Below are 14,866 nucleotides of genomic sequence, written 5' to 3' on the forward strand. Positions count from 1 at the left end.
CTGGCATTTTCATGTCATTGAAATGCAATCTATTATTTCTCTACTTTTTATTTCTCATTTACTTATCTTGTCTGCAAAATGTAAAAAATTACTATGGAAGAGCTATTTCTGCTCCAATTAAAAATACCTGGCAATGCTCCTTGACAACAGACTTTTTGAAGGGGAATATTTTTGGATGTGAAGTGATAGAGACAGTGTCTAGATCTGAGTCAGGGGAATCCCAATTTATTTCACCATGTTGTTGATGAGTTATTAATGGACAGAAATGAGCCATGTTTTGTCACTCATTTTTCAGTGACAAATACCTGGAGCATCTTGCAGACGAGCGGAGCTCTGGTGCAGGGAGGATATGGTCACAGCAGTGTTTATGATCCAAATACAAGATCAATCTATATCCACGGGGGTTACAAGGCCTTCAGTGCCAACAAGTACAGGCTGGCAGATGATTTGTACAAATATGAAGTGGATTCCCGCATGTGGTAAGTTGTTCTTCTTCTTTTTCCTGATTACTGCCCTGTCAGTTTTGTTTGTAGTGAACAAGAGGATGGGTATTTGATGAGGGTACAGTGGTTTGTATCTACCTGAATTCAGGATAGATGCTGTGCTCTTAGATCTCTTGTTTTTATGTCCCCTTTATGAATAGAGAATGATATAATCAATATAATCAAGGCTGTGAACAAGCCAAAAAATCCATTTTAATCTATTGTTTGATTCAAGCTGAAAAGAAAAATATTTGATGTTTTTTTCTTGCTAGCCATACAGCCTGTGCATATTAGTGCAGTTACTGCAGTCAAGCGAGTGATAATCCATTCTACAGTTAAGACTGTAAAAGAATTTCTATTATAACCCTATTTTCTTCTGGCTCTGTAACTGCTTGAAATGTTCATTTCTTAAGCTGAAATCTTCTGTCATTTGTTGCTGCCAAAAGGTGAGTTTTATTAAAAAGCTATAGCCACACTTCACAGCCTGGAGCAACAGAGATGAAATGCATTGTCCTTAATTCTGTGTTATTCTAAATGTTGATTCTAAAGGCTCCTGACTGCCTTTTGGGTTAACACATGTAAATTTGAGTCACTACATCTCTTATTGGGTGTTAAAATAGCTTGTGTTTCTGCAACATCTGTTTGTGAGTCTGTACTGATGAGGAAGGTAATGAGTGACTAATTTCCAGCCCCCCTCCTTCCCATTCAGTTGTATACACAGAAATAACACCACTTCCTCTCTGGATTAATTTGATCTTCCACTTCAGCCACAGAGTGGACAAATCTGGCTGAGTAGGCAGAAACTTAAGAAATGTGACATTGTTCTTCCAAACTCCTGCAGCACCAATTTTCTTTTGTCACATTTATTTTGTCAGTCTGGCAAGCCCTGTTGGACAAGTGGAGAGTGTAGGACTGTCTGTTCATCTCTATCTCTGCCTTTTTTTTTGTGTCATTGACTCTTTCTTTTATTCTTGAGTGATTTAGGCCCTCTCTTCCTTGTAAAATCTCATGAGCTTCCTATGGGCCCTCTTCTTGAGCTCTTCCAGGTTCCTGTCCCTCAGGTGTGTTGACCACAGACTCAACTTGATGTCCCCTAGTGGAAGGGACCTTAAAACTCAACCCATTCCACCCCCTGCCATGGCAGGGACACTTTCTGCTGTCCCAGGTGCTCCCAGCCCCAGTGTCCAGCCTGGCCTTGGACACCTCCAGGGATCCAGGGGCAGCCCCAGCAAATCTGGGAATTCCAGCCCAGCCCCTGCCCACCCTCCCAGCCAGGAATTCCTTGCCAAGATCCCAGCCCAATCTCCCCTTTCCCAGTGGGAGCCATTCCCTGGCTCCTGTCCCTCCATCCCTTGTCCCCAGTCCCTCTGCAGCTCTCCTGGAGTCCCTCCAGGCCTGCCAGGGGCTCTGAGCTCTGCCTGGAGCCTTCCCTTCTCCAGGGGAACATTCCCAGCCCTCCCAGCCTGGCTCCAGAGCAGAGGGGCTCCAGGCCTGCAGCAGCTCCGGGGCCTCCTCTGGGCTCTCTGCAGCAGCTCCACATCCTCCTGCTGTTGTCCCCAGGGCTGGGGCAGTTCTGCAGGTGGGCTCTCACCTGAGGGAGGGGCACAGGGACACAATTCCCACCTTGCCTTTGGCACCAGCCAGGGCTGGGGCAGCTCTGCAGGTGTGGCCTCACCTGAAGGAGGGGCACAGGGACAGAGTCCCCCCCTCCTTCAACACAAATCCTCTCAGAAAAGTTGGAGAATCCTCCAAAAGATGACCCTCTGTGTTCAGTGCCATCAGTCCTACTGATGGAAGTTGAGAGTGGTGGTGAGTTTGATTAGTGCTTCCCATGATTTAGTCTGTGATAAGCCAGCATGTTGTGCAGGTATTAAGCTGTAGGGCTTTGTTTTCAGGAGCTGTATAGATCTCCTTAAAATAGAATTTTTAGTTGTGAGCAGAGGTGCTGCCCAGTGTGAAAGACTTCTTTGTGTTGCTATAAAAGCAGAGTTACTACAAAATATTGGAGTCTTCCCAGGCTGACTATGTTCAAAAGACAAGTGTGAAAACTTGGGAATCCCTAGGGAAAGAACTGATGATTTGAAGATCCACAGCTTTGGAAAGAGGCTCTCATAGGTATATTTCTCCTATAAATTGGCAAGGCAAGTGGAAAGATGAGAATGAAATTACAGGTGGAATTGAACAATGTGGAATATAATTGTTAATCAGCTCATTAGGAAAAGTAGTTAGATACTATCCTCGCCCTCAAAGTGTTCTTCAGCTTGGATTTATGGAGTGTTTTGCCTTTGCCAGGTACTCAGCAGTCTCATTAACAGATACATTTTTATTTCTGAAGGACTATTCTCAAAGACAGCCGATTTTTCCGCTACTTGCACACAGCTGTGATAGTGAGTGGGACCATGCTGGTGTTTGGAGGAAACACTCACAACGACACCTCCATGAGCCATGGAGCCAAGTGCTTTTCTTCGGATTTCATGGCCTATGATATCGGTAAGTTCTTGCAGAAATAATGACAACCCCCAAACACTTGGCTGTTCCCCAGGAGCTGTCCTTAGTTTGTCTCCAGAATGCTGGTTTATGGTGGGAGTGTTATCCCAAATGCTGCTGGGCACAGAGATCTGCAGTCTGGAGGAGCTCATAACCTTGCTACAGAATTCCAAGCACATGAGGGGCAGTGATTTCTAATTACAGACAGCAGCAGTTCCTTTGTTAACAGTTTATACGCAACCTTGGGCATTAAAAATTAGGTTTTAGACTGCATATTGTTACAGAATCATAAAACCATGGAATCATTAAGGTTGGAAAATACCTTTAAGATCACCAAGTCCAACTGGCAACCCAGCACCACCACCATTTTTACCACTAAACCATGTCCTCAGGTGCCACATCCACATGTTTTTTTGAACACTTCCAGAGATGGTGATTCCATCATTGCCGTAAGCAGCTTATTCCTGTTCCTTCATGCAAAGTTTTGCAACACTTTGCATGGAAAAATACTTCCTGATAGCCAATCTGCATCTTCCCTGGCCCAACTTGAGGCTGTTTCCTGTCCTGCTATCTCAGCCATAAATCTGTTCTGATCTTTTGATTGTGTTTTAATCTATGATGGGTCAAAAATTCAAGTTCTTAGGACTGTTACAAGCACTAGACCCTGCTGAAACTCCACCTGTGCAGTGCACTGCTTTATTCAATCATTAGGCCAAGTTATTAGGTTGCACTTGCTGAGTTTCAGTGGCCAGGAGAGGGCAGCATTTATTTGTGGATTTGGATTCCAGACACTGAGTTTAAGAAGAACAAGGAAGGAAGAGGTGAAATTACATAAAAGAAGGTACATACACAGATAATTCACACGGGGAAAAACGCCCTTCTGTACTCTGATATTCACCTTTTGCTCTCAGAATGCCCTAAACGTGGCTTCCCTGAAATAGTCCTGTAAACCTGAAATATCCAAGTGACTGTCCACCAAGATCTCACTCCTGGTTTGTGAGAGGAAAATGCAAGTGAATACTTGGGCCATCAGGGTTTGGTATCCTTGTGCCCTTTTGCTTTCTCTTATAGCAGTGATTCCATCGTGCCTCCTGTGATTTCTAGCTACATCCCTGTGGAATCTTTGTGGGCTCCTAGCTAGCTTTATTTTGATTTTTTTTAGCTTATTTTGATTTTTTTTAATTGAGGAGTTAAAATGAGGTATTTGACCAGGTTGGGTGGGGCTTGGAGCAGCCTGGTCTAGTGGAAAGTGTTCCTGCCCATGGTTCAGAGCTGGAATGAGATTGTTTTAAGGTGCCATCCAGCCCACAGTAATTTGTCATTCTGTGGCAGTCATAAACAGTTTGATTTTTTTTAAACTTTGGTAGCAACTGTGATAGATTTTCTTTCTGCATTCTGCTATCTGCCCTGAACCATTGAACCCTCTGTCAGGTGTAAAACACAAATTGCATTACTTTGACAAAATCTGCCAATAGTGATGTTCAGGTTTAGGTAACATGCTACATGACATGAGTGATGTAGTCAACGTCCCCAGTTCTTACCAGATATACACTCATGTGTGGGAGCTTGCATTGGTTTTACCTCACATGGTGGGTGAGAGGTGTTCTTGAGTCCCCTCATTCCTTAGAGAAGAGATTCTCAGCCTGAAAGGAGCAGCTTTTTTTTTTTTCTTTTCCAGAAATGAGGCCACTTCTGTTCTCTTCATTGCAGGAGCCATTGTGCATGATTTCCCTTATCCCGTGTGATTAGGGAGGCATTAGGGTGGTGGCCCATCACTTGTGTCACAGCAGAAATACTTGTCAGTGGTTCTTCATGCATGATCTGTGCAGCAATTAATGACCCTGGCCATGCTCCTGTTGGTCTCCATGGGAGTAAGCCCATATAACCCCCCTGTTATCTAACCCTCAATGTTCCCAAGGCAAGGCCAGTTGATACTGAGAGCTTTCAGTGAAGAGGCTTAATAATTGTCTTTATTCCCTACTTTTATAGTATGCTCTGTGCCTGGTTTACTAATTTTTTACATCTTCATGATTAGCCATCATGATTGATATTAATCACAGTGATGGTTGGAAGACTGGGGAGAAGTGGAATTAAATCCAATCTGAAACAAATGCTTCAAAGCCAGGTCTTCTCCTTAACCTTTGTCATTAAAGCTTATTTTGGTAGTAACTAATTTTGTTTACATCATCAATTTTTTCTGGTTTTCCCTCCTCAAATTTCCAAGTAATCAGAGCACATGCACTGAGTATTGGGAGGACATAAAACCTTTTTTCTGTGTGGGGCAATGCTAACAGCTTGCACTGAGATGTGTGCTGGCGGTAAGCAATAAAAATTTTTCTGCTTCTTGTCCCTTATCCTCTACTTGACCAGCTTGGGGCATATTAAATTCAAATTGTCCAGGTGCTGCCTAGTTTGGGAAGGTTTCAGGATAACAGTCCAGCTGTGTGCATGTGTTATTCTCCATTCTCAGGACAAGCCTTTGGACATTTGGGTTGGGTGAACGCTTGGGCAGAGCTGTCTCTCAGTATTTTCCCTATTTCCTGCACACTGAAATGGCCAATTAGCTCTTCCTATCCCCAAAATTGGTCTCTCTGGCCTTTGTCAAAGTTTCCTGCTCTGCAGCAGCTTTGTGTGGAAAAATGCCTCACTTAATCCTCCACCTGCTACTTATGTAAAGGTGTTGCTTTTAAATTGATCTTTTCTCCCTACAGAAGAGAAACGAAACCTCTTCTATTTAGCCCATGAAAATTCTGATTCTGATGACAAGCACAGGGAGGGGCTGGATGGTTTTGTAGCTGATATGTTCTGTTTGAAGAGTGTATTTCATAAATCCCAGCATTGCAAGTTTTAGGTTAAGTCAGGAAGGAGAAGATTCTTGGTAGTCTCAGAATTACTTACTTTCTCCAATATTTGATCTCTGGTTAAAAATGGCAAAGAAGCTTAGAAACCAAAATATTCCAGGCCTTCTATTAATCTAGAAAAACATTTTTCTTGGCCTCACATAACACACAACTTGATGGCTAAAAAAGTTGCAAATTGCTGTCCAATTTTTCTGAAGTCTTCTATTAAAAATTGGAACTGGCATATTTAGCTTGGAAGTGATGCTGGGTTAGGTTAAATTCTTTGAAGATGGAGCAAATGACATGTAAAAATAAATTCCAAATTCACAATTTATCAAAGTACTAAATCTGTGTCTTCTGTCTTTTTTTTATCAGCGTTCTTGAACAAAATTGCTCTGCATCTGTTGTTTTATCCAACAATTCTCCAGTTAAATTTAGTAAAAAAAAAAAAAACTTTGGGGTTTTTTGCCCTTTCAGTTTATCCATGGACTAGTTTGGTTTGTGAGCTTTTTTTTTCCAGAGGGTCAGTCCGCTACTCAGTGGTTCTATCTCATGTTAAAGAGTCTTAGGAGTATTTGAGGACCCTGTAGATCTTTACAGAAGATTGACTTTTCTGTCTTAATTGCATAAATTGCATCCAAGTGCCTCTGGGATATTGGCCCCCAAGGTGATCCATTCCCTTTATGAAGTTTAAGTGTTATGAATGGGACTGACTTTTCGTACTTCTGTTCCTTTGCTCAGTGGGTTAGATGTTTCTTAATTTGTTTTTTTTTCTCCCATGCTGCCCAAAGAAAAAAATTACCTGAGAAACCAAGTGAAAAATGAAGCAGAACTTACAAATTTTATGCTAATAGAAAAAGATGGAATAATCTAACATTGTATTAAAAGAGAAAAACAGCCACAAATCTTTAAGCTATGATGAGTGAAAAATATTTTTAAAAACATGGATATCTGCCCTCTAGGAACATAATGGCAATGGAAAAAGTAGAAAAAAAAGATAAGCCTCTGTTCTCAGTGATACTGGTTTGGGGCAAAACTACAAATAATTCATGTATAAACAGATAAAACCAGAACTTGTTACACGGTCAAAAATCCTACTAGTAAAGGAGGAAAAACCAGTTTCTTCTTGTCCTGTTCCCTGGAGCAGAGCCCGACCCCCCCGGCTGTGCCCTCCTGGCAGGAGCTGTGCAGAGCCACAAGGGCCCCCTGAGCCTCCTTTGCTCCAGGCTGAGCCCCTGCCCAGCTCCCTCAGGGATTCTGCAGCCCCTTCCCAGCTCCCTCAGGGATTCTCCAGCCCCTTCCCAGCTCCCTCAGGATTCTGCAGCCCCTTCCCAGCTCCCTCAGGGATTCTCCAGCCGCTTCCCAGCTCCCTCAGGGATTCTCAGCCCTGCCCAGCTCCCTCAGGGATTCTGCAGCCCCTGCCCAGCTCCCTCAGGGATTGTGCAGCCCCTTCCCAGCTCCCTCAGGGATTCTGCAGCCCCTTCCCAGCTCTCCCTGAGGAATTCTCCAGCCCCTTCCCAGCTCTGTTCCTGCCCAGGGCAGGGCCAGGGCTCGTCCAGCCCCTCAGGGCCTTTGCTGAAGAATCTCAGGTGCCTGGGGATCTCTCAGGAAGAAACTGCTTTGTGAATTGTCTTTTCATTGTCCAAACATTTCTGAAATGGCTTTTTTCACTTGCAGCCTGTGATCGATGGTCTGTGCTGCCTCGCCCGGCTCTGCACCACGATGTCAACAGGTTTGGGCATTCTGCTGTGCTGTACAACAGGTGAGGGCACAGGTGTTCTGGGGCTTAGGGCATTCTGCTGTGCTGTACAACAGGTGAGGGCACAGGTGTTCTATAGGGAATGGGCACTGCTGTGCTGTACAACAGGTGAGGGCACAGGTGTTCTGGGGCTTTGGGCACAGGTGTTCTGTAGGGGATGGGCACCAGCGGATGAGGAGCTGCAGCACAGGCTGAGGGTCTGGCACAAACCCCCTTGTCCATGGAGCTTTGGGCTCCCCCATCCCTGGAAGGGTCCCAGACCAGGTTGGATGGGGTTTGGAGCAGCCTGGCTTAGTGGAAGGTGTCCCTGCCCATGACAGGGAGTGGAAAGAGGTGGGATTTAAGGTTCCTTCCCATCCAAACCATTCTGTGAGTCTCTGAAAGTTTTCAGATCTTCACTCTTGTAATGTCTTTAGTATTCACCTGTTCCCATCAGCCCTTCTGTACTGGGCTAAACTGTCTCAGCTCACTTAGTTTTTTCAATAATTTGATTTTTGTCATTATTTTTATATATATTTCTATTTTTTAGTTATTTAATAATTGTGCATTTCAATGTATTTCACACTTCTTTCTTAGCTGCACTGACAACATTTATTTCCAAATCTGAATTTCTCTCATGCTTTTTAAAATTTGTCTGTGTTTCACTTTACACACCTTTTCCTGTGGGGCTGCTCTTCCCCAGGCACATGATGTTCAGTATTTGGGTGAAATCTTAGGTGAGATTTTGGCTGTTAAGCCTTACAGACTGTAGTGATATCCCTGCTTCCAGATGAACAGCTGTTATTGGATCATTGCAACCAAGTTTGAGAAATTTATTTCATAGGAGTTCTAAAATAGAATGAAAATCATAATACAACTACTTATGATTTAACCAGAACTTCTCTTTTCAGCTGCCTTGGCCCTTCACCTTATTTTTAAAGGTGCATTGACAGACACAGATGCACAGAGAATTTTTGTGTGACGTTTTTGTGTAACTGTTAAAATTTAGTGTTTTTTCTGGTGCAGCTGGGATACTGAAGGAGGTTTAAAATCCCCCACTCCTCTCCATACAAATTATTTGTTTGGGGGTTGTTTTGGGTTTTTTAGTTGACACAATGACTCTGCTCAGTTGTTACCAGCCATGCAAAGTGTGGTTTTCTTACAGAGGAGCAGAGACAGTGACAGCAACAAATTGTTTTGTCACAGTTTCTGAACTCTGGTTTAATGCTGTGGTAGAATCTCCCCAATTTTTATCCTTCCTCTGTGTCTTGCCAGTGTGGATTTCAAGAGGATCCCACATTTTTCAGCATTTTATGTATAGTCATGTTGATCAGGTCCCCTCAAAGTTTTGGCTGGAGGAGGAGATTGTGTGATGACCTTGAGTAGCTTTGACTCTGTGTTGAGTCTTTCTGGCTTCTCTGAAACAGTGAAATTTGTCTGACCTTTTCTTTAGTGCCTCCCTTAACCAAGAGCTATTTATTTGGATTTATATATGCTGGCATGTAATAAAACACTTCTCTCAGACCTTAAATCCCATTTACTGGAGCAGTGCTCTGTTCATGAAAACAGCTGTGAGTTTTTCTCTCTTTGCTTCCATGTTGTCCAGCACCATGTATGTGTTTGGAGGCTTCAACAGCCTCCTCCTGAGTGACATCCTGAAGTTCACACCTGAGAGATGTGAGGCTTTTGGCAACGAGTCGTCCTGCCTGGGGGCTGGCCCCGGGGTCAGGTGTGTGTGGGCTCTGAGCCCTCCCCGCTGCATCCCCTGGGAAAATGCAACACTGGCACAGCAGCAAAAGGTCTTTGAAGACTGTCCTCCCAAGCCAGGTAGGTGTCTCCTTCTTTCTGTTCCCTTTTCTGGAAGGTGTGCAGGCTTTTTCTTCTTCCAAACTCCTCCTGTGTTAATTGTGTGCCATTCCAAGGTCAGGTTTTACACGGGGGGCTGTGGTTGAGCTTCCATGTGTCCTGGCAGCTCCTCCTCTGGCTGGGGGTCTTGGAGATGTGGAAGTGTTTCTATCTCCTGCTCCTGAAGCTACTTGTTCATGAGATCTTTTTCCTACCCTGCTGCTTGTACTTACTTTTCTATCCCTAACAAGCATCACCAGCCAAGAACCAGGCCTGGACCATCATTCTGTAAATGTTTGCTCCAACAATTGACTTTGTGAGAGCCAAGAATTGGCTGAAGAGCACCATGGGGCAAGGAAGGGCATCTGGATCTGATGGAGTTATCATGTACTCTTCGAAAGAGACAGCAGGGATACTGCTTTAGGAAAAGTTACTTTGTTTTTTTGGCAGGGGATTGGCCCCAGATGATCTTTAAGGTCCCTTCCAGCCCAAACCATTCTGGGATTCTACGATTCTATGTATAGAGGCAGATAAAATGAATTCACGTTTTAAGATCTGATTCCTATATTTCCCCTTAGGATAATTTTAAACAACTTTATAGTGATACATTCATTATACAGCCCTTGATTCTGTAACAGATGTGCAGCCTTTAATTATTTAATAGAAACTGATGTAAGGGGACATTGCCTTGCTGGGCTCCCAATGCACAGTAAATTTTCACAAAACACAGGCAATAAATAATTGGAAAGATGAATGAAAAGTTTGAGCTTCACATGAAAATGCTCCACTTGAAAGCCAGGCTTGCAGGAAGATGGGCCTGTGCTGGGGGATGGCCACTGTCCATGTGGATATCCTCTGGCATCACTTCCCTGTACATTAACCTGTGCTTCCATGTCTTGGTGCATTATTTTCTGGTGGTGTGTTTTAGGGCTCCTTGGGCACTAAAGATGATTGCTGCTGTAAATAAAAGCAATCTTCTATCAGTTCAAACACATGAAAGTACCTGATTTTAGCTGCTAACAGAAAATCTGCAGGCACTGCTATTTGGTTGTGTCTTTTGCTGTAAATAATCAAGTTCTTAGAGCTCTGTCAGGAAATGCCTGTTTTTGGTCATGCAGGTTTTTTTCTTTAATAGCTGTAGACAATGAAAAATGTGATCAGATTACAGACTGCTACAGCTGCACAGCCAACACAAACAGCTGTCAGTGGTGTTCTGACCAGTGTATCCCAGCACACAACAACTGCACAGAGGAACAGGTAATGGCTCTTAACACTTCCCTCGTTTAAATTTACCCTTTGGAATAGCAAATGTCCACATTTCCATCTGTCAGTGTTATGATCCCTGTTTTGTTATTCCCAGTGCATATCTAGCTCAAAAGTGCTGCATGTTTGAATTTTTTCAATTTGATCCAAGGATTTTGCATGGTATTTTACAATGAATTTAGGAGGATGGCTGTGGGCAGGGGAAGAGTTGGAGGTTTCACCGTGATATGATTATTCATTAATCACATTTTGGGTTTGATATCAATAGGGCTTTCCCTAGAAAAAACAAAATAGCCCTCTTGTAAAAGCTTTAGTACAGAAAACACGTCAGGCAGTGTTTTGGGGGAATATCTTGGATAACCAGTCCAGGCTGTGCCCAGTTCCACAGCTTTTGGATACATAAATTGCCTTGTAGAGCTGGTCTGTGATATAACAGCCATTGTAATCATGGCAGTTATAAACCCACATGGCTGGATATCTCAGAAAGTCTCACCTGTGCTATTTATTTTAGGTTCCTGTTACTATCTATGAGAATTGTCCTAAGGATAATCCTGCCTATTACTGTAACAAAAAGACAAGTTGTAAAAGCTGTGCCATGGATCAAAACTGTCAGTGGGAACCTAGGAATCAGGAGTGCATTGCTTTGCCAGGTAGGTACTAATACCAAATTCACCCACTCCAAAAGTTGTTGCAAGTTTTAAAAAATTTTTGTTGGTTTTAACCCCAAATCTGTAGTTTTTAGTGTTGAGATGGAGCAAATAGTGCTGTTTAATCATAACAGCTTTGGTGTGACATTTAATTTGTAGTAAATCCAGCAGGTCTGCTGGAATATTTTTCATTCCCAGTTGTCTGAAGAGGACTATGATCACTCGTATAATTATTAGGCTCTATGTCATCTCTCCCTTTTCATTTGATAAAAGCTGTTGATAATAGGCTTCTGCAAGATATTAGATTTAATAATGCATGCTATTTAATTTAGAAACTAAAATTGTGCAAAAGCATAATGGCACATACTGGACAAATGAGGCAAGTAAGACCTGAAGTGTTTAAGGAAAATTCTCCTATTACAGTGCTTCCAGTGGAGCTTACAGGAGTTGGTTATTAGTTCCCTTGCAGTAATTTGTTTTTTATCCCAATGACTGCGAGAGAAATACGGGATCTTCAGTGATTAACATTTGTAGGTAATAAAATATAGAGAAAGGGGAGAAAACCCATGAGACAGGACATTTTAGTGGATGTGGAAAGCCTTCCCCTAGGACAGGGTAGGTCTGAGACATGTCCAGGTCTGGTGTTTGCCAGTCTGCAGCAGTTTAAAAATGAGGAGACTTTGAAGAAGAGAAAAACATCTTATCTTTGAAAGTGAGAAAAACATCTTTTAGGGTCTGTTTTATTTGATATAGAAAAGGGGATGATCTGATCATATGTGTAAAAAGATCATCTGAAAAATTGACACCTGAGAGCTTTTCCATCTGTTAAGTCAGAATTCACATTGGAAATGCCCATCAGGTTTTTTTCTGCAAGGGAAATAATTAATCGCAAAGTGTAAGGAGTTCTTCAGTAGTGAGATTGTGCTCCAGTTGAAGCAGGGATTAATCCTGGAAGTTGGTGCTGTGGACAGGATTAGCACAACAACCCTCTCCTGCCAAAAGGTCTCTTGACAAAGTGTGGGTGAGTAGGTGGCTTTAAGACATCAACAAAATACAAATTCTTTTTGTTTCCCCTCTTTCTCCTACAACAATTTTACTGTACAACATTGTAATACGTGCTTTGATTACGTACGAATGCTGATGTCAGACTTCAGCTCCCCTGAACAGATTTCCTTCTCCTCCAATATTGTTATGTATCAACATTTCTCAGCACACCTCCAAGTCATACTGCCTTGGGATGGGGTTGTAGGTATTTCTTAGTGGTAGGGGTCATAGAATCATTAAGGCTGGAAAATACCTCCAAGATCATCATCATCAACCTCTACCCCAGCCTCACCATGGCCCTAAGCCGCAGCACTAAGGGCAATGTCTGCTCATTTTCTGAACACTTCCAGGGGTGGGGACTCCACCACTGACCTGGGCAGCCCCTTCCAATGCTCGGCAACAAATCCAGGGAAGAAATTTTCCTTGTTTCGCAACCTGATCCTGTCCTGGAACAAGTTAAGGGCGTTTCCCCTCCTCCCAGGGAGCAGAACCCGACCCCCCTCAGCTGTGCCCTCCTGGCAGGAGCTGTGCAGAGCCACAAGGGCCCCCTGAGCCTCCTTTGCTCCAGGCTGAGCCCCTGCCCAGCTCCCTCAGGGATTCTGCAGCCTCTTCCCAGCTCCCTCAGGGATTCTCCAGCCCCTTCCCAGCTCTGTTCCTGCCCTGGCCATGCTCCAGCCCCTCCAGAGCTGCCCCAGCCCTGGAGGTGCCCCGGCAGTGCCAGCACAGGGACATTGTGGCACTGCCCTGGCCCTGCTGCCACCCCAGAGCTGGCACAGCCCAGGGGCCACTGGCCCCTTTCCCACCTGGGCTTATGCTTTTTAATGGTTGTTTCACTACCTTGATTGTTGGGAAGGTCACCTGTGTCTCTGGGTTTAGTTTCTTTCCCCTCCTTGTCCCCCAGAAAACATCTGCGGAACAAACTGGCATTTGGTTGGCAACTCCTGCCTGAGGATCACCAACGCCAAGGAGAACTACGATCATGCCAAACTGTCCTGTAGGTCCAACGGTGCTTTACTGGCTTCTCTTACTACCCAGAAGAAGGTGGAATTTGTTCTGAAGGAGCTGCAGAAGATTCAGTCTTCAGTGAGTGCCTCTCTTGTCCATCCTTTGCGTTATAAAGCTGTGGCTGTGGAGAAGTCCTTGCTGGAGTATTGTGTGCTCTGTACACAATGGAAATGCCTCTTAACCAAAACCAACTGATTTTCTTTTGAAATTAAGTGTACCCTCTGGGTGCTTCTGAGCTGAAATTGTAGAGAATGTAAATGGAAAGGATAAACATAAACATACACAGTTCCTTAGAGGGACCTCTTTCTGTGCTGAAATCACACCTGCATTTCCCGGGTGGAATACTGGACTGCAGCAGGAGCCCTCTGCTGGCCTGTGCACAATATTTGATAAATAAAAGCCCCTTTGGGGCACTGGAGGTGTTTAATGTAAAGTGTTATTTACTGCACTCAGAGAAGCAGCTGTTTAAAATGTCACCTTCTCACTCCACAGAGCTGCTTGACTTATTGGGCGTTATTTGGGTGTCATTTAGTGGCAGGTGCTTTTCTGTCAGGCCTGGGGAGAAGTGAATTGGAATTTTTCCCTCTTCATGCATCAATGAAATAAATACATATTTTTTCCAGTCCCTGGGTGAAGAAGGGAGATGTTCAGGGCAGGTTGTGTAGGTGGTGCTACAGTCCTAACAAAGAATGATGCTGTGCATCTCTTCTAAAATCCTGGATTAGCCTGGAAAGCTGCTGTGGCCTAATGGCACGTCAGAATAACAACTCCTGGTCCCAGAGGCTACTGTAGGGAGAATTCTCTCTAGGAAAAATGAGGTTGGAGGCAATAGGATTGCTTTTTTTCAAGAGAGAACATGCTTCAGTACTTAAGAGAAATATTCCCCTGTTAAAACAAGAACATTCCCTGCCTTGATACCCTTTGTAATTTTAAAGTGGAGTTTCAACATTTACAGTGTTTTAGAGGGGAGTCAATTTAGCCAAGGAAAGGTAGGGTGCAGTTTAAGCAAGATTGTTCATTAAATCTTTTGTAGAATGAGGAAGCCAAGCCTGGGATACTGTAAAAAATACATGATTCTGACAGCTCCAGGTGTTTCTGGATATTCCAGTAGCTGGGTGTAGAGTCAATTCCTAAAGACACATGGTAGCCCTTCCCTCATAGTGTTTAAATCTTTACACAGTGTAAAAAGGAATTGTTAATTTACAGGGTTCTTTTTCCACCTACAGAGTCCTTTGAAAAGTGAGCCTAAAGAGACTAGGAGCCTGTTTTAATGGATATTAGGATAGAATGCTTATAAGGTGGGAAAGTGTATCCTGAGCTTATCCCAGCATGGGCAGCAGGGGAGGGGGGACTCTGTGCCTGTGCCCCTCCCTCAGGTGAGAGCCCACCTGCAGAGCTGCCCCAGCCCTGGGTCCAACAGCAGGAGGACGTGGAGCTGCTGCAGAGAGCCCAGAGGAGGCCCCGGAGCTGCTGCAGGGCTGGAGCTCCTCTGCTCTGCAGCCAGGCTGGAGGGCT

The 14,866-nt window shown here is 43.9% G+C and overlaps 1 protein-coding gene across 1 annotated transcript in view; it reads left to right on the forward strand.

Annotated features, from left to right (window-relative positions):
* Positions 1–14,866, forward strand: part of ATRN (attractin) — a 150,330-nt gene that overhangs the window by 55,814 nt on the left and 79,650 nt on the right. Inside the window, exons 9-15 of the mRNA XM_064711922.1 lie at positions 296–479; positions 2,818–2,972; positions 7,487–7,571; positions 9,154–9,374; positions 10,528–10,649; positions 11,167–11,305; positions 13,248–13,429. Coding sequence (XP_064567992.1) covers positions 296–479; positions 2,818–2,972; positions 7,487–7,571; positions 9,154–9,374; positions 10,528–10,649; positions 11,167–11,305; positions 13,248–13,429 — 1,088 coding nt within the window. The remainder of the gene's footprint in view (positions 1–295; positions 480–2,817; positions 2,973–7,486; positions 7,572–9,153; positions 9,375–10,527; positions 10,650–11,166; positions 11,306–13,247; positions 13,430–14,866) is intronic.

This window comes from Zonotrichia leucophrys, chromosome 4, assembly GCF_028769735.1.
Source record: "Zonotrichia leucophrys gambelii isolate GWCS_2022_RI chromosome 4, RI_Zleu_2.0, whole genome shotgun sequence".
Classification (NCBI taxonomy): Eukaryota; Metazoa; Chordata; class Aves; order Passeriformes; family Passerellidae; genus Zonotrichia; species Zonotrichia leucophrys.